The sequence below is a fragment of the Bufo gargarizans genome, chromosome 3, assembly GCF_014858855.1.
Source record: "Bufo gargarizans isolate SCDJY-AF-19 chromosome 3, ASM1485885v1, whole genome shotgun sequence".
Classification (NCBI taxonomy): domain Eukaryota; kingdom Metazoa; phylum Chordata; class Amphibia; order Anura; family Bufonidae; genus Bufo; species Bufo gargarizans.
In genome coordinates, this window is record NC_058082.1 from 92,647,018 (window position 1) to 92,667,826 (window position 20,809).

At 40.6% G+C, this 20,809-nt stretch overlaps 1 protein-coding gene across 1 annotated transcript in view; it reads right to left on the reverse strand.

Moving 5' to 3' along the window:
* Positions 1-20,809, reverse strand: part of ATM (ATM serine/threonine kinase) — a 207,267-nt gene that overhangs the window by 136,174 nt on the left and 50,284 nt on the right. Inside the window, 5 exon segments of the mRNA XM_044284054.1 lie at positions 21-151; positions 1,004-1,079; positions 2,614-2,769; positions 3,737-3,819; positions 8,618-8,814. Coding sequence (XP_044139989.1) covers positions 21-151; positions 1,004-1,079; positions 2,614-2,769; positions 3,737-3,819; positions 8,618-8,814 — 643 coding nt within the window.

The window sequence follows — 20,809 nt, forward strand, 5'->3', positions numbered from 1 at the left end:
TTGAATGAGCATTATTATACCTGTTTGCAGCCTGAGCAGCGAGCATACGAACTTGTTGATGGGTATCTGCAAGGAATTCCGAGAACGCGTCTCTCACAGAAAGATCTGTCTCTCCGACAGTGAGAATTGCCCACTTGCTCTGCGGGTCAACCTGCAATATAAAACATATGCAAAAAGAATCCATTAAAACAAAAGGCTAATGAGAGTGAAGGAAGAGAGGTGCTGCTGCTGCTGCCCTGAAAGACTACCTGGACCCCCTAAATTTTTACACAGTATAAGCAATAAGCATTTGCTATTACATTGGACTGCACGGTTCAAGTCTGGCCCTAATCTGTTATTATGCATTCTAAGGCTAGGGCTATACAAAGACAATAATTTGTGAGACAAAAAGGGTACAATTACACTGCAACATATGTCGAACAACTTTTTTTGTAAGGATAGTCTATGGTGTCGCACTGCGACACGGCAGTCACACAGAAATCCAACCTCGCAGCATGTCACATGCATGTTGCGGTGCAACATCATTAACCAACATTATAAAAAATGTTGCGCAACTTTTCTGCGGCCCTAGCCTAAGAGGCTAAAGGAGTGAAGAGTAGGACCAGCAGAAGTTTAAGTCACAGGGTGTCTGGCTCCTGGGCATGTAATCTGTATTGGAAAAGGCAGCAAGTGCTCAATCGCCCTGCAGCGCCACCACAGGGGAAAATAAAGTAGTACACAGTGCCCAAAGAAACTCATAGGTTGCTAATGCAATAGAGAGAAAAACTTCATCCTCCAAGTAACAGATCTGATCTCCTTCCTATTCAGGTCATGAGGGTCCTGAATTAGGAACATCCATTGACGCCAAACTTCATTTGCAATTGCCAAACTGCAATAACATTCTGTATATACAAGAACCCCCATTGAAATGAATAGGACATTATGGTGCTGGAATACCTTATATATTATAATTTCTTTTATTAAGTATTTTTATTTATTTTTATTTTTTTGTTAAAAGCTGTACCTCAATTAGAGTCTTCATACAGTTCACAAGTGCCACACGAACCACTGCAGTATATTTTCCATCCTTTGTTAAACGCCTAGAGAGAATATGTGGAAACAAAATACAGAATAGGAATAGCAGAGAACATGTGGAAATTAATCAAATCACCTTCAGGTTCTGAACTCATTTCCAACATTTGCAGTGCATTTATGGCACCTACTCAGATGGCAAAGGTGGCACCTGCTCAGGAGCTGGGTGGGCACCATAGCCAGTGGGTGCCAGCTGTTTTACACAGCAGACATCCACCAGCAGCGTCTGTGATTAGAGACAATTATGATCATGGACATTCAACTCCAAGGCCAGACTTAGTAGAGTTCCTATAGAACTCCATAAAAAAAAAAAAATTAAAGGGCTTATTCGACTTTAGGAGTAAACTGGACAACCCTCAGGATCCACCTGGAATAAAGAACTGGTAAATACTTACTTGACAGGTCCTGCTCCATCGCTACAGTTCTCTGGGCCGGGCTCTATTTAACAGGCTGCAGTGGTGATGTTACGTAGGCAGCACGTGACAGCTACAGCCAAACACTGGCCTCAGCGGTGCACCTGACGAGGCCAGTGATTGGCCATAGCAGTCAAGTGTTGACATGACAGTAGTGCTGCAGACTGATAATTGGAACCTGGCCAGGAGAACTTGAGGGGAGGCATGGGGTCTGCTAGGTAAGTACTTACCGTTTCTTTAATGCAGGCCAATCAAGAGGGTTATCCAGTTTCCTCCTGAAACCAGAAAACCTCTTTAAACATTCAAATTACACCCCCCCCCCTTCCCAATTTTATATATATATGAAAATAAACCTAATTGGCATTGCCTTCTCCGAAAATGCACAAACTACTAAAAAGGTTTTCCGGGATTTTCATACTGATGACCTATCCTGAGGATATTAGGTTATCAATATAAGATCGGCGGAAGTCCACCTCTCAATCATCTGCACAAAAAGGCAGCATCACTCTGTCAACGCTTAGGACTCTTCCTAGGCCATCTGATGTCACGTTCATTGGTTACATGGCCTAGGCACAACTCAATCCCATTCAAGTAAATGGGAATTAGCTCCGATACAAGCACAGACGCTATCTACCAGCTGTGAGGAGGTCGTAGCACTCGCAGAAGGCAACGTGAGCACCGCAACTTCCCCAAGCAGCTGATTGGTGGGGGTGCCAGGAGTCGGAACCCCGCTGATCTCATATTGATGAACTATCGTGAGGATAGGCCATCTATATGAAAATCCCAGAAAACCCCTTTAAAATATAAAGTTATCCCTGTATGGTAAACGCTGTAAACGAAAAAATCTATAGGTTTTTCGGTCGTTTTTTCCGATAGAAATTAATGGGAACTGCACTGCGCTAACGGCCACTGCTCAATTCACTTCTCTGGGGCTATCCTAGCGATCTGCACCCAGTGTTCAAGATGGAACAACCCCTTTAAATGGTGCCTTCAGAAAGGACAACTTGTCCCACAAAAAACAAGCCCTCATATCGTTAGGTGAACGGAAAATCAGTTATTGCTTTTGGAAAAGCTGAACGTAAAAAATGAAAATGAAACAAAAAGGAGGGCGTTAAAATGCAACACATACCAGAAAGCATAAATGACATTTAGCAGCTGGCCCTCCGCTTCAGACGTCTCCTCTGTGTCCTCTTGATCCTGCCCCAAACATCTTATAATAGGAAGGAGACTTCGGAGAATGGCTGTACATACCTCCTGGTCTCTTCTGTAGGTGGAGCAAACATCTCTAAAAAGGACCATAAGGACAACGGATGTAAATTAGACAGGTAAGGCCTCAGGTGAATGAATGTATACAGCATTTATAGTAAATCTGTGGGGACATAATGTGTTCATATCGTGCAGAAGCACACTGAGGTTCTCTCCATGATCCACGAGAAAGAAAGAAATCACAGTTTGCTCCAAAATGTCATATTATGAAGGAAGGACTATAGAGCCCAATGGAGGAACCACGTGAAGATCCAATTAGTCCAAAGGGTCCATAATACATCCATGCTATTGTCCCTTTTCCCCTGATGATGTGGCCTTGGGAGGGAAACATCATCAGGAGGATAACAGTGGAGACTTTGGGGGTCATTTATTAAACAGAAATAAGCCTATATTAGGCGGATTTCTGGCACCGCAATCTGCGACTTTTCCCTGCTCATGGAAGGTCTAAAAAAGTGGTCGGGGAAGAGTTGGCAGGCCTGTCTTATTTACCATTTTGCATGCCTGTTTTAGGGTTAGAAAATAGTCTAAATGTAAGACAGCTAGGAAGCGGTCTTACATTTAGATGCGGCGCTGGATCCGTCGAAGTTATGAAGAGGCCGGCGCCTCTACATGTCTTCGGTGATCCACCGTCAGCGATGAGGCTTTATTAAGACTGCTGGTCTTAATAATGTGCCCCTTTCTCCTTATATGTAGTATGTGCCTGCATGCTAATGAGACTGGAGAACTGGCCACCCCATCTAGATACAATAATCTGACACTAAGGTAAGCCGCACACAGGGACATTTGTGGTATTGGTATTTTACATGACCCATTAGGGGAAGGCTGGACATGACTGGGGCCTGTTTGCCCTTTTGGTCCTTTATAGATTACAATTTGGGATTATTTCCTTCCCCATAATAAAGACTTTCATACAGAACACATGCGTATGGCTCATGACAAGTCAGTCGTGGGCAAGTGTAGTCAGGTCAAACAGGCCAAACACTTACGGAAGAGATTTCAGCACAATATTAATGTCATCTATGGGCAGAGCAACATCTTTCACTGGCAGGTCATTTAGCAGCTGTAAGAACTGCAAAGAAAAAAAGGATATAACATCATACAATAGCCATAATACCGTAGTTTCACTCTTATGTTACAGTTTTAATACAACTAGGCTGAATATGAAGATAATAACCATGATGGAAATGAAATGTATCCATCTATCCATACACCTGAATGACGGGCGCACTGGTGGTCAGTACAGGCCATGGACTTCAATGCCAACAGTCTGTATGTTTTCCTGGTGATCGGGTGGGTTTCTTCCAGGTAATACAAGTTTATAACAAATCCCCAGACACATGATAGTGCAAACTGGCTTCCTTCGATATTGAGCATCATGGGGGGGACAGATAGGTGTGATTTCTCTGTACGCAGATAGCAAACAAAAAACGTATGGCAGCACGCCATTACACATGCAAACAACAGAACTAGGCTTTATTTAAGTGGTATGTATAATACCATACATGAAAAATGGAAGCTCTTTGTGTACATTTTTGATTAAACGTGTGTTGGGCCCATCTACTGGCGTCAAGGTGGCTCCTGCAGATGGGTACCTAACACTAAGGCCCCTTTGTGTCAAGCGAGTTTTCTGCGCGGGTGCAATGCGTGACGTGAACACATAGCACCCACACTGAATCCTGACCTATTCATTTCTATGGATCTGTGTACATGACACATCAGTTCTGCGTTGCGTGAAAAATGCAGCATGTTCTATATTCTACATTTTTCACGCAGCCCTGGCCCCATAGAAGTGAATGGGGCTTCAGAGAAAAATGCATCGTATCCGCAAGCAAGTGCGTTTTTCGCTGATGGTTGCTAAGAGATGTTGTTTGTAAACCTTCAGTTTTTTATCACACACGTGAAAAACGCATAAAAACATTGCACCCGCGCAGAAAAAACTGAACGCAATCGCATACCAAACTGACTGAACTTGCTTGCAAAATGCAGAAAAGATGGGGGGTGACCCTGGGGGCGTCCAAAATGGGGACAGAAGGTCCAGGGGGGCCAGTGCTCCCCCAATATACCCAAAATGACACCCCTAATGAGAGTAACTCGGCTAAAGCTCCCGAGCATAAATGAGAACAAAGAGAAAATGGAGCTCAAGACGCCAGAAATAGAAATAATTATAAATATTTATTTATGTCGTAAAAAAATTCATCAAGATTACATATAACAGAATGCAATGATACAGGGACAAGAAGAGAACAGGGAAAAAAATGGCTAACAGCGCCACCCTGGATGGAAGGCTCTGGTCATAAATGTAAAAAAGGCACAATCAGCGGACTAGGTACATAATATGTTAGTACATAATAATGGCATAATAGCACCGCAGATGTCAATAATTACAGTAGTGAGGGTGAGTCTACAGGTATAGATAGGAAAGATGGGTCAGAATAGAAAAACCCATATCCCAAAGGGCAGAAAGCATCCAGTTTCTAAGTCAATGCCTAATGGCACAATAGAAGTCCATGTGAGACAAACCGGAATGCACATAATAAGGAGGGACTCACCACAATAACGAACCAAGAGAGAACCAGCCAGGGTGGCGCTGTTAGCCATTTTTTTCCCTGTTCTCTTCTTGTCCCTGTATCATTGCATTCTGTTATATGTAATCTTGATGAATTTTTTTACGACATAAATAAATATTTATAATTATTTCTATTTCTGGCGTCTTGAGCTCCATTTTCTCTTTGTTCTCATTGCTTGCAAAATGGTGCGAGTTTCACTGAACGCATCCGGAGCCAATTCGTCACGCTCGTGTGAATGAGGCCTAACGGAACTGCCTCTCCTAGGCCTAACCTAAGCCTACAACGTTCAGGGCGGAGTAGGAACCAGCTATATTTATACTCTGCTTTATGGATGTGCACCTGTGACTTTGGATGTGCTAGTCTAAGCACAGAATACGTCATCAATATCTGAATATCTGGCAGGGATGTCATAAGTCAGACCCCTACCAATCAGATATTGATAACCTATCCTGAGGATAGGCCATTAATAATTAATTGACGGGAATATAATAAAGGAATATTATGGTTCTTCTTAGTATTATGTAAATTTATACAATTTTCCAATATACTTTTTGTATCATTTTTAATATCTCCGCATTTAATATCGCAGTATAATTTTTTAAATCTTTGCATTTTTAATATCTCTGCTTGCTTGCATTCAATAGGAACAGTCACTGGATAAAATTCTGTACTGTCCCATGCTGGGCACGCAGGTCCATTGTTCCCTACAGTACAGGTAGCGGTGTCACTGGAAGTGAAGGTTTCTACTGAATGCATAATACTATATTGGTCTATAGGACCAAAAATCCCTTTAGGGATCCCTAATTAACAGTTAAAATCGTAACTTTATTGTTTGTAATTTATACTCACAGACATATAATAGAGAAAATACAAAGAAAAATTGGTTAAAACTCTCAGTTGTAAGGAGTTATGAGACAAATGTTGATAAGCCTGGTTGCCTAGTTTTATGGCGATATCTTTGTATCTGGCTCAGTACAGTGATTATCTCTTATTGTATAGTGTGAGGGCCGTTGGTGTGCAACAACCTAACCTTTATTTGAGATCCTTATAAAATTCTTAATATAGGTTCAGCACTTAAACTGTATACTTTAATTCATTTGGGGTGTATATGAAAAGCCTTCATTTGAACCTCCTGGGCTCAGTTGTTATTGTACTAGGGCTCATAAATTGTTACCATTCCCCTACTTTGACACTTTTGTGGCAACACACCATTTCAATGATTTAGAGTAGCTACAATGTTGCCTCTATTTATCTCCATAGAGGTCAGTGTAGGCATATCTCTGTATCCAATACACTGCTGAACGTTCGTGTGCCTGCAGTACAGACTGCCTTGCACCAGGGGTAGGTGTTGCACATCCACACCAATCTCTGCCTCACTATATTCCTCTAATGTCTCTGTGTCTTATGGCCAGTAACTCCTCTCACTCACTTACAAACTGCCTAAAACAGGTTCACATTACTACACCCCTCCCGACATGTTTCGCCGCTGTTGCGGCTTCGTCAGTGGATGCGGGGCATATGTGCGAGCGGGCTTGTATCGACCTCCCTTTATGCTTTCCAGAGTCCCACCCATCTAGGTCTCTCAGCCAATCCGGTCCGTACATGTGATCACGGGCCAAAAGGCATCTAATTGACGTATATCCTGTGCGCTTATCCTGTGCGGTCTCAAGTCAATGACGTCCGGTCTCACCTCGATGACGTCAGATGGTGTTTACATGACAAAGCTGTCATACTAAAATTAGAAGACAGTCAAAAGGACACTAGGTAAATCGCTCGATTTAAACAATGAAGGACTTATTGTAAGCGATCGGTACCTATAGTTGCTGTTGTATACAATAATATAATTGATGGCTATGACCCGATTGATCTATATTATTATAATAAAATAGACATATATATTTTTAAACGATTTGTGTTCAATTAATAGAATATACAGTCCTTCCATAGCTGTTAATTTTAATTTTATTATTCAGGCGCTACACTGACCTCTATGGAGATAAATAGAGGCAACATTGTAGCTACTCTAAATCATTGAAATGGTGTGTTGCCACAAAAGTGTCAAAGTAGGGGAATGGTAACAATTTACGAGCCCTTGTACAATAACAACTGAGCCCAGGAGGTTCAAATGAAGGCTTTTCATATACACCCCAAATGAATTAAAGTATACAGTTTAAGTGCTGAACCTATATTAAGAATTTTATAAGGATCTTAAATAAAGGTTAGGTTGTTGCACACCAACGGCCCTCACACTATACAATAAGAGATAATCACTGTACTGAGCCAGATACAAAGATATCGCCATAAAAGGTTGCAAAAACTAGGCAACCAGGCTTATCAACATTTGTCTCATAACTCCTTACAACTGAGAGTTTTAACCAATTTTTCTTTGTATTTTCTCTATTATATGTCTGTGAGTATAAATTACAAACAATAAAGTTACGATTTTAACTGTTAATTAGGGATCCCTAAAGGGATTTTTGGTCCTATAGACCAATATAGTATTATGAATTTATATCCCGAGGATCTCTAAAAAGGGACTGTGGAGATAAAATTTCTACTGAATGACCGCATGCAGAGCTCTTGAAAACTGTGCAGGATGCAGCATGGACTTGTGATTTTGGTGCAGAATGGAGTGTTAGTATTTTATGGGGTGCCAGACATGCCCACCTGATCTAACAGTGTGGGCATGCCCAATAGGCTGTTGGCCAGCACTGTGCACTTCACACATCTATCTGAAACTTAAAGAAGTTTAAAATACTAAGCAGCAACCCCCTCATGAGCGGTAGATGTGAGAGTGGTGGTCACCGGCATTTTGCACCTGTGTGAAATCCCTCATATGACATTGTGGCTTGTGCCATGCAGCTGGGAACTGGTGATTTAACTTCCCTTGTATCCTATGGGGGGAATTTATTATAGACCACCATTTTACGCTGGCCTATGATCTCCCCTGCGCTGCCCCATACGCCTTGTCATAAATTAGGCACATCTCCAGCACTCAGTGTGCATTAGTTTAAATAGAAAACTGGAGTAAAAGAAGATATATGTGGCTTCCCCCACCCCCCATGCTCCCTTTTTGAGAAAGTGGCGAGAGCGCTAGAGAAACACCACTTCAGTGGCATTTAAAAAGTCACAAACAAGGTGTTTGCAACTTTTTCCCACCAGAAAAGTGGCAAGGGGGGGGGGTGATAAATTCCTCCCTGTGTTTTTAGTGAAATGTTGTAAATTTGCTATCCTTTTCAGCGATTTGCTCAAGACCAGTGACAGCCAACATGTTTCGCCCAGTTAGCGCTCTCATCTTACCACCCGGAGATGCAGCGGTTTGCTTGTGTCTAGTGTTGTATCAATGAGGTTCAAGAGTCTTCTCCTTATGTCAGAAGGTCTGAAATTAACATTGTGATGGATGGCAGGAGATGCACAGAAGCACAGGAATTGTAGAGTCTGAGACAGCACCATCTCAGGTTTGGTCAAATGTTCTTCTGATAGCGGACTCACTGCACCTATAGAGACAAAAATGGAATGGCGAAGTTATGTACCATCCAAACACCTGCAAAGCGTGTTTCAATGCTGTACAGTGCTAAAGCTCTTGGGGACGTTTTTAAAGTTCTGCCGTCCTGAATTCTAACTTCAAAAAGTCAGAAAAGGGGCCGTGGTTTGGCCGAGTACTGAAATGGCCGCAGTCTACCTCGCTACCAGAAACTACCATTAACAAGCCCTCCAGCGACTTCTAAACACCCTACGGGGGAAGACTACATGCGGCAGATGGGCAGAAACCACTTCAAGATATAGGACAGAAAAGACAGCAGGGCTTAAAGACTATGTACACCTTCGGGGGCAATTTTTTTATGATTGCATTTTACTCATTTTGGGCTAAAACAATTTTTTTTTCAATTGGTGTTTATTAAAAATATTGAGCCCATTACAAAGGGTTAACAGCTGTGTGTGACTGGTACTTTCACTTTGTGCCTGTCATCTTATAAACCTTATCTCTACATTACTAAGAGGTCATAAACACTTACTGCATAATGAGTACAATGCAATAACAAAACAAAACATTGCCTCCAAAGGTGTACATAGTCTTTAAAGATGGCGCACACTCCCCACTGGGATCCCTGTCAGACTCGCAGGACTCAGGATCATCTTCACCAGAGTCATGTAAGTCTACCAAAGACTAGAGACTATAACAGAGATAATAGATCATGTTATTTACACAGAAGCAAGGGCAAGATGGCGCATTTTCCTGCGCTTGAACACAGCAAGAAGGAAGAAACCACATCTCCCACACCAGGGCCCAATAGGGATAGCCTCCATCCCTGAATGAAGCTTTTGTTGAGAGCCCTACTGAGATCTTTGCCAATTTCCAGACTAATAATAAAGAAATGTCTGTGACCACATTGACTGAGATGCTGGAACTGTTACAGAATACTCTTTAGAGACAGGCGGTAACGCCACTCCGGTCCTAGAGTTTCTCACATTAAACACAAGATGGCCTTGCTCTTTTACTCAAATAATGGCCATAATAATCTGAACGATACAGTAGAGACACTGCAAAACAAGGTCATAACAGAAGAAATAATGTGAAAGTAAGCGGGACCCCAGAATCGGTCCCAAACACAGTACTGGTCTCCTATCTCATAGACCTCACAAAGGTTTTGATACCTAACGCCAAGGATTATGAACTCTCTATTAACAGGGCTTATAGAATTGCTAAACCCAGTAGTCTCCTCAACACAGTACCCAGAGACGTATGAGCAAGGTACATGCTTTTCTCTACCAAAGACAAGCTACTAAACAAATCGAGGAAAACAAAAGTGCTACCTACTCCCTACAAAGATATCAAGATCTTCACAGATCTATCTGTGGAGACGCTCCAACTGAGGAGGAACTTTATCCAAGTCCCACAAACCCTAGGTCACAACAATATACCTGACAGATGGGGGTTCCCGATAAAGATTTTAACAAGACCCATATTATACAGACACCAGAAGAAGGAGTCAACCTACTCAAGGGATGGAACATTAACCTTGTTGAGATCACTACAAGCAAACCTAGATCCCTGTCACAGAACAGCGATTAGACTGTCCAAGACAGGACCGTATATTCACTAAAATGTTATAGCTGGTTTATTCACTCATTGACTTTTTACTACGTTCCTCAAACTTGAGGACTTGCTCACACATATATGTTTTATTTACACCCACTACACTCAGCTTTCAAGCCGATTATATCTGATTCTGATATATTTAGAGAAGGCTCACCTCTTAGACAAAAACTGGAGTGGGTGCACCTACAAGGAAGATTACACCCAATCTTCAATAAGCAATAGATAGATTAAAAAAATAGTAGTGCACACCTGCATTCAAATACACCTAGGAGAGTTTAGTAGACAATAAATTTAATTTATTTAAACAAAAAATAATATGTTGTGACACATAAAACGTTATTAAACATATTTTGGCATGCTATATAGACTTATAATTGCTTTGTAAAATTAATAAAATTAAAACACTAAATATAAAAAAATCGTATAAGAGATCCTAGAGAAATGGTGTCCTAATAAAGTCTCAAAGGATTGTTCCTTCCTATGTGTATCCGTATTGTATTGTTTGTCCAGCGAATCTGATATCCAAGCTGTTTGACACAGCCCGTAATGTTCAGAATTTTAGCAGCAAAGTTCACAGATTAACTTCAATGTGATCGGGATGAGGACTTATGGTTTAGTCACTCACATTTATTTTGCTTTCAATTAGCGGTGTATCAAATCCCACTGCCTGCGTGTACACTAGTTCGGCACTAATTTTTACTCGCAGTTCTGTAGACTTGTGCCGGCTGTGCTGCGGTTAGCGTGGCGTCCCACGTGTAATACGCTTGCAGGCAGCGGTGTAACTTCAAGGAGGTAGGTTCGGGGATCTCCGGTGATCAATTGTAGGAGTGCCGTCTCAGTGATTTTATATGGTTTAGTTCCTGCACAGGTGCTCAATCAAGCGGCAGGTCAGTTGTCACTGCGGCTGTTAGTTATCGATTTTTCCTACCAGATTTTCGATACCGGTCGCACTCCTTATGGTCGACTTGAAGCGCTTCAATATCCCATTTGTGTGTTTAGTTTCATGGGGTTATCCTTCACCAGATGCGTTTCGGAGTTAACTAAGACTCCTTCCTCAGTGGCTGATTTTCCCATGAAACTGGTCGACTTTATATACAGCTATACAGGTGTAGTCCGGTTTGATTTATTTCAGCTATATTGAAATCATGGCATGGAGTGTTTAAAGGACCCACAGAGCTTTTGTAAGGAGCCTATTTCACTTGTCTACATATATACATTTAGAATATACACAAGCGGGATCCAAATAGAATCCAAGCAATATACTTAGATATGTAAAAACAATGTATCCATATAAAAAGAATAATATCAGTTATATAAAAATATATCCATCGCCGTATGTTACTCTTTCTAATTACTTCCATAGTCAGTACATTAGTCACTATTGTCTATCACTAGTGTTTTTACCCAGAACCAAAGAGGTTTAGTACTTTGCGGCAATGTTGCGTTATTGCTGCGGTTTTTGCCGATAATATACATTTCCATGCGGTTTTTCCTTATACCAAACCGAAGCACAATCTCTATAACATATTAATTCCAGAACCATAACATTAAGGCAGATATATATATGTTTAACTCCATATTTCGTCCTATCTATTTGATTTTAGATATTATGCAATAAATAGCTTGTGTATAAGTATAAACATATATATCAACCCCATATGGTCCTGTTGGATTGCATAGTAAATATCTTCCTCCCTTTTATCTATCATTAATATTTCCCTGACTATTTTGATCCTTGCGGTAGTGTTGCGCTTTTTTGAGAAAATACATAAGGGCGGTATTGTTGCGTTTTTTTGCCGATATTTGTCAATTTCCATACAATTTTCATTATAACTAAATAAAACCTCTGTGTCATATTAACAATAAAAAGTAAAAAATAAAAGAGATAATAAAGTGCATATTAAATATTAAAAATCTGTATATTTTTGCCTACATCTTTAGTTTTATTGCATTCCATCATATCAACTTGATATATCGGAGAGTGCTTTTCATTCATATATTTGTGAATTGAAGCATGAGGTGACAATAAAGCAGGCAGATATCCATGATATAGGGGCGGTATTGCTGCGGTTTTCATACATTCCTCATTACACATTTCATTATGTCTTAATAAACGCTCCATGTCATATTAGGCCGAAGGAATAAATAAATAGATATTAAATAATGAGAATTTTTGTATATTTTTGCCTACACATTTGATTTATAACATTCCATCTTATCAACCTAATTTTCCAGACAGTGTTTTTCATTCTTATGTTTGTGAGGTTAGGGCTGCAACGATTAATCGATGTAATCGATTATATTCGATAACTGGATTCGTTGTCGACGAATCCAGTTATCGAATAATCGCCGATTCGTTGCTATTCGGGCGGGCGGGCGGTCGCTGCATCTTTATTTTACCTTTTTACAATGACGCTCCCGCTTCTGTAACAGCCAGGCAGAGCGGACGGCGGCGTAACGTCACTCACTCACGTGACACGCCTGCTCCGCCTCCTTCATTCATGAAGTGGGCGGAGCAGGCGCGTCACGTGATTGAGTGACGTTACGCCGCCGTCCGCTCTTCCTGGCTGTTACAGGAGCGGGAGCGTCATTGTAAAAAGGTAAAATAAAGATGCAAGCATCGGGGCCGGGGCTGTAAGGGGGAGGGGGGATCTGTCTATGGCACTGCTATGGGAAGGGGGGGTCTGTGTATAGCACTGCTATGGGGAGGATCTGTCTATGGCACTGCTATGGAGGAGGGGGGTCTGTGCACTGTTATGAGGAAAGGGATCTGTGCACTGTTATGCCCATAACAGTGCACATATCCCCCTCTCCATAACTGCGCCACCCACAGATCCCCCTCTCCATAACTACGCCGTCCACAGACCCCCCTCTCCATAACTACGCCGTCCACAGATCCCCCATAATAGTGTCGTCCACAGATCCCCCATAATAGTGTCGTCCACAGATCCCCCATAATAGTGTCGTCCACAGATCCCCCATAATAGTGTCGTCCACAGATCCCCCATAATAGTGTCGTCCACAGATCCCCCATAATAGTGTCGTCCACAGATCCCCCATAATAGTGTCGTCCACAGATCCCCCATAATAGTGTCGTCCACAGATCCCCCATAATAGTGTCGTCCACAGATCCCCCATAATAGTGTCGTCCACAGATCCCCCATAATAGTGTCGTCCACAGATCCCCCATAATAGTGTCGTCCACAGATCCCCCATAATAGTGTCGTCCACAGATCCCCCATAATAGTGTCGTCCACAGATCCCCCATAATAGTGTCGTCCACAGATCCCCCATAATAGTGTCGTCCACAGATCCCCCATAAGTGTCGTCCACAGATCCCCCATAAGTGTCGTCCACAGATCCCCCATAAGTGTCGTCCACAGATCCCCCATAAGTGTCGTCCACAGATCCCCCATAAGTGTCGTCCACAGATCCCCCATAATAGTGTCGTCCACAATTTGTTTTAATATGGCCTTTGAACATAATTTTTCAAGTAAGATCATATAAACCTCTCTGTTTTGTAATTTTGTCGTTTTTTCCGATTAATCGATTAATCGTAGTAATTAATCGGCAACTAATCGATTATTCAAATAATCGTTAGCTGCAGCCCTAGAGGTGAGGTATGGGATCATAGTGAGTTGGAACAGGTAGTAAGGTCACCCACCGAGGAGGGGCCCGTGTATATGATATTCCGCGGTCCCCTCATCGGTGAGGGGCCTCACCACCCTAAAGAAAACCTCGATCTCAGCATTCAATCCTGCTGGTAGAAGGGTATTGAACTCAAAAATATGTCTAGACTCTGTTCTTCACATTATTTTGATATGATTGCCGCCCCTCCAGTCAATCTCAACTTTTTCCAAGGCGGCGAAAGTGAGCCCTTTTGGATCCTGGTTATGTGTAGTCTTAAAGTGGTTTGATAGGGTATGTTTTTCATAACCCTTTTTGATATTGGAGATATGTTCTGCTATGCGTACCTTAAGTAATCTCTTGGTCCTACCCACATATTGTCTTTTACAGGGGCACTGTATAATATAGATTACGCTGTTAGAATGTGGATGATGCGGTATTAAGTGACCTATTATCTTATTTTTACCAATATAGTGCCAGTGTTTGTTAATAATGTATCTTACTTTTTTATGTTGTGTGTTAAAAGGTAAGATTATCCTCATGTTGTCACCAATCTCTTGTTTGTCTGTTTTTATTTTTGTGTCAAAAAAAGTTTTCCCATCTAGTTGGCGAACTGTATCCAGTGCTGAGTCCAGGATTTCTATGGGGTATTGTTTCTTGAGGAATTGATCCTTCATTGTTTTCGCTTCCTCTTCAAAATCCTCTACTTTTGAGCAATTCCTTTTTATTCGCCTGAACTGTCCTGTAGGTATATTTAAGAGCCACTGGGGTAAGTGACAGCTATTGTATAGGATGTAACTGTTTTTAGCAGTCGGTTTGTGGTATGTATTACAGACTAGTTTATCATCTTCCACTTTAATTTGCAGATCCAGGAATTCCACCATTGTTTGGCTCATCTTTGCTGTAAACCGTAAGTTGTATTGATTCTGGTTAATTTCTTCCAGAAATATATTCAGAGACTCCTGACTATTCTTCCATACAAATAGGACTTCATCGATATACCTCTTCCAGAGCACCAGGTCTGGGATCAATAACCTCCTGTTCCCAATTTGCCATGAACAGGTTGGCAAACCTGGTGCCCATCGCCATACCGCATATCTGTAGGTATATATCAGAATTAAACCAAAAATAGTTATGGCTAAAAAAATATATCGTGTTGCTGCCTGCAGATGCTCTATCTGTTCCTCGGGCAGTTGGTTTGTTCGTTTTAATTGTTGCCCCATGGCCTCTATTCCCTGTGCGTGGTCTATTACGGTATACAAGGATTGTACGTCCAGTGTCCCTATAATCTATTTACAGTCATATTCAAAATTTTCTATTATTTGGATAATCGCCATCGTATCCTTTATAGGGGATCTGGTTGTTTTAATTGTAGGTTGCAACAACTTGTCTATGTAGTGCGACAAATTTGCAGTAAGTGAACCTATTCCCGATATTATCGGTCGTCCTGGTGGGTCGGTGGGGTCTTTATGTAGCTTAGGGAGGCAATAGAACACCGGTAGTCTACATTGACTCTCGGTAATGTATTTTTATATACCTATTTAGATACCTATTTTTTTGCCCTTCTTCACATAGTGTCACTAACTCTCTGTGGTATTCTACTGTAGGGTCAGCACATAATTTCATATACGTAGTTGTATCTGTTAGCTGTTTTATACATTCTTTGTTATAGTTCCTTGTGTCCCATACCACTATGGCTCCTCCATTGTCCGCCGGACATATTGTTATGTTCTGGTCTTTCTGCAGTTGTTTAATTGCTTGTATTTCTGCTCTAGACAAGTTGTTTTCCCGGCTATTGTTTATTTTTATTTTCCTAATATCATATTCGACTGCTTGTCTAAAGGTACTCATTTCTTCGCTGATCTCCTGTCTTGGATATTTGGTTGATTTATTTTTCACATCTGTGTGGATATATTTTCTTCCTTCTAATTAAAGGGTTAATCTCATTGACTATTGTTTTTTTTTATAAAATATTTCTTTAGACAGAGCTTCCTAATATATTTATCTATGCCTATCAGGGTGTCAAATTTATTCAACTGATTCGATGGTGCAAACTTAAGACCTTTGTTCAATAGCTTTATTTGGGGTAAAGTGAGGGTGGTAGTGCTCAAATTAACGATCGCATCAGATTCTTCTAATTGTAGTGCGTGTTGCGCTTTCTTTTGTTTACCTCCTCTACATATTTTCCTTTTTCGTGTCTCTGTGATTTGTGTTGGTGTCTTTGTAGATTCTGGGATTCTCCGTACCGTGTTGTCTCCCGTGATTGTGGTGTCGTGTATTGTTGATGTGTTCTGTGATGATAGTGATCCCGACTGTTGTCCCTGTGTGTCAAGTTGTATCAGTGTGTTGGGGACTCTCTCTGTGCTGTGTATGTTTGTGGAGATTATTTTCTCGGTGTCCTCTGTCGTGATCTTACTTTATGGTGGGGGGGGGGGGGGTCTGGTCTAAAAAATGATTTTCAGTGAATATTTTGTTGGTATATTAAAATCACCCTGATCCCTGCTATGTGTTGGTTCTATTTCCACAGTCTGTAATGTTTGCAAGCTGTTGATCACTTTTTGCTTCCTAGGGTCTTTTTTAGTGTTTTGTAATTTCTTCACTTTTTTGGTGATTATATCGTATTCTATTTTATTTTTATCGTGAACTTAATTTAATCTAATCAATTAATTTAATCAATATTTAATCTGTGAACTTTGCTGCAAAAATTGGGCTGTGTCAAACAGCTTGGATATCAGATTCGCTGGACAAACAATACAATACGGATACACAGAGCTATAGGAAGGAACAATCCTTTGAGACTTTATTAGGACACCATTTCTCTAGGATCTCTTATACGATTTTTTTAGATTTAGTGTTGTAATTTTATTAATTTTACAAAGCAATTATAAGTCTATATAGCATGACAATATATGTCTAATAACGTTTTATGTGTCACAACATATTATTTTTGGTTTAAATAAATTACATTTATTGTCTACAAAACTCTCCTATGTCTATTTGAATGCAGGTGTGCACTACTATTTTTGTATCTATATATCTGATTCTGAATTCATACGTAGAACGATCTGACTTGGAAATCAGATGTTTATATGTACTTTGCCACCTACCGTATTTTTTGCTTTATAAGACGCACTTTTCCCCCTCCAAAGTGGGGGGAAAAGTGACTGCGTCTAATAAAGTGAATCTGTCGAAAATCAAGCAGGCCATCAGTATTGCAGGGCTTCAGGAGCTTTTAATTAGCCTGCTCCTGATCCTGCGATTTAAGTGTGGGGCAGGAGGCGGCAGTTAAGCATTGATTGAAGCTGAATGCCGCCAGTCTGCACGTCCTAAAAATTAACTGTGTGTTAAATAGGACTATAACCCCCCTTATCCATAAGAATGCACCCATGTACTGCAGTAAATAGATGAGGAGGGGCTAAAGTCACATTTAATATAAACAGATGTCAATTACATTACAGTCTCTGGACAGTTTTAATATTAAATGTGACTATAACCATCTCATCCTTAAGAATACACCAATGTACTGAATTAAATAGATGGATTCTTATGGATGAGGAGGGTTATAGTCATTTTTATATAAACACAGGCCAATTACATTATAGTCTCTGGACAGTGCTAATATTAAATGTGACTATAACCCCCCTCATCTTTAAGAATACACCAATGTACTGCGTTACAAGGGTGTATTCTAAAGGATGAGGGGGGTTATAGTCACATCCATAGATCCTCCAAATATCCTCATAACAGTGTGTCATCCGTAGATCCCCCATAACAGTGTAAACTATTATTATTTTATTAAATATTTTAGCACACCTTTTGGTTCAAAATATTTTTTCCCTATTTTTCTCCTCTAAAACCTAGGTGCGTCTTATAAAGCGAAAAATACGGTACTTTGTTCATCAAAGTTCGGTTTTACTGTTCACGTTTATTCTTTTCACTTTGTGGAAACAGCATCTTAAAGAATCATTATCCTATACAATTACCACACTCTTGACAACTTGAGACTTTCATTATACCCTCTACCAACTGTAGCCAGTATATTACACTTGATTCAGGCACCCATGACATTCAATACTGGTGCCACCTAATGGCAACGGCACCTCACATATAGTAGAGCAATCTCGAAGCATTCTGCTCAAGCATTTATATGGCTATTAAGATACGCTCCATGAATGTGCGGGGCCTGAAGTTACGATTTAAAAGAGGTCTGTTATGGAAGGAGATCTAACATTATAAGGCAGACATAGCCTGCATCCAATGTTCCCATTATCATCAACTCTTCATACCCGCAAAAGAAGAGAGGCGTCCTAATACCATTTAGCCGTTCACTAACAGTCACTATAAACATACAAGTAATAGACTCGGAAAGCAGATACAAAGGGGGTCATTTACGAACAGATATACGCCACTTTTGTGGCATATATCTGGCGCAGATTCTGTCGCATGCCATGTTGCGGCAGAATCCGCGACTTCTTCTCCACTCACGCCAGGTCTAAAAAAGGGAACGTGGAGTAGGCAGGGAAGGGCTGGCAGAAAAAATAGTCTAAATGTAAGACATCAAGGAAGCTATCTTACATTTAGAATCAGCAGTGGATACACTGAAGTTATATAGAGGCCCGCGCGTCTGCATAACTCCGGATATCCACCGCCAGTGCAAGACCGGCATCTAATAAAATGTGCCCCATAAGTCTCATTAGTAATAAGCCCATCACCCTAGTTAATGCATATTACCCAAATGCCAGACAAACTAGCTTTTTTAAAAAAACTTCTAAATAAAGTAAATAACTTAAATAAGGAAACCTAACTGTTTGCGGCAACTTTAACGCCACACAACCCACAACTGGATTCGTCAACCCAATTAAGGGGCAAAGACTGTACATTTAACAGACTAGTTAACTCGTTTGACATATGGAGGCTACAAAATGCTACCAAACAGGATTATACATACTTTTCCACTAGACAAAGTTCTTACTCGAGAATAGACGCTTTCTTAATAGACAAAACCTTAAAAGAAAACATATCTTTCTCTACAAATATACCCATTCTAATTACACTATGTGACAACTTTAAGCTCACTAAAAATTGTATTTGGAGAGCCAACTCTTAGTTAATCAATCACAAAGAACAGCAGTCCAAAATAGAAGGTGACTTAAAACAATATTTCTATCTTAAAGGGGTTGTCCGACATACCTCCATTTTCACCCCGGCAGCCCCCCTCACTTGCTCTCCTTTGCCCTGCGCTAAATTGGCAGGGCAAAGGCATTCTTTGGAGATCCGGTGACGTACCGGGGCTCTCCATGGGGCTGCCAGGAAGCCCGGTGACGTCACCGGCACTGAAGCGCGGGATTTAGCGCTGCCCTAGCTGGGCGGAAGTTTCCGCCCGGCAGTGTGTTATTAAAAAAAAAAAGAAGACCTTGCCCTGCACGATTTAGCGCAGGGCAAGGGAGCGCATCGGAGCATGAGTGAAAATAAGGGTATGTCCGGGTCCAGCTCTGAACCCAGACAACCCCTTTAACGATAAAGAGGGTATTGGTCCATTCATTCTAGGGAACACCCATAAGGCGACGATAAGAGACACATTTATCAAACTGGGAACAGTGCTGAAAAAACTAAGAAATAGGGAAATAGACACTACTATCAATAAAATCGAAGAACTAGAAAATCAAAACAAAAAAGCATTTTCATTCAGTATGAACACAGAAATTAATAAACTACGTTCACACCTCAGCAACCTCCTTTTTCATAAGCATGAACACGCTTTGAAAAAAACAAAACTAGTACATTACACACATGACTATAAAGCTGGCACCCAATTAGAGAGAAAGCTCAAGAAACTGAGTAATAAATACAGAATTGTGCAAATCAAAACACCATACTACAGCTGAACTGAAACAAGAGAAATAGTGAATGCCTTCAAAGATTATTACATAGACCTAGAACAAAAACAGACTTATCACTCCACCTACCAAACAACAAATAGACACTTTCTTAGATAAATTACAGCTCCCGATCCTATCTCAGGATAAACTTGCAACCCTAAATAACCCGATATCCCTCACAGAAATAAAGGCAGCGATATCAACAGCCCCACTACATAAATGCCTGGGACCAGATGGTCTAACTAACAAATATTATAGAAAGTTGCAAAACATTCTGTCCTGCATCCACAGTGTTCAATGCAGCTCCGGAATTGGGCTCCTTCCCATCCGAAATGCTTTAAGTGTTGATTGTTACCATTCCTAAAGCTGGAAAGGACCCCGAAAACATAAAAAACTACAGCTATTTCTTTGTTAAATACAGATGTGAAAACATATGCTAAAATACTTGCGACTAGACTCAAAAATATACTACCTCATTTATTAAAAATGATCAGGTCGGATTTATGGAGAATAGACAGGCTTCAGATAATACAAGAAGAATCATAACCCTGTAACAACATAGTGAATCTATCAAACTCCCCTTAAAGGCTATGTACACCTATGGGGGAATTTTTTTATTTTTATTATTGTATTGTACTTATTTTGAGCTAAAATCATTTTTTCAATGATTTATTAATGGTTTTTATAAAAAAAATATGGAATTCTTTGGAAATGCAATGTCGATTTTCTGTCTTTTCCGTCATTTGGGTAGCCAACGGGCTCCTTATCTCTAATCTCTGACCTCCTAAACACTGATTATAGCTCAGTTCTTATCTTACTGAGAACTATGTGGCTTGTCTTAGTAGTGTAGAGATAAGAGTTATTAGATGACCGGCACAAAGTGAA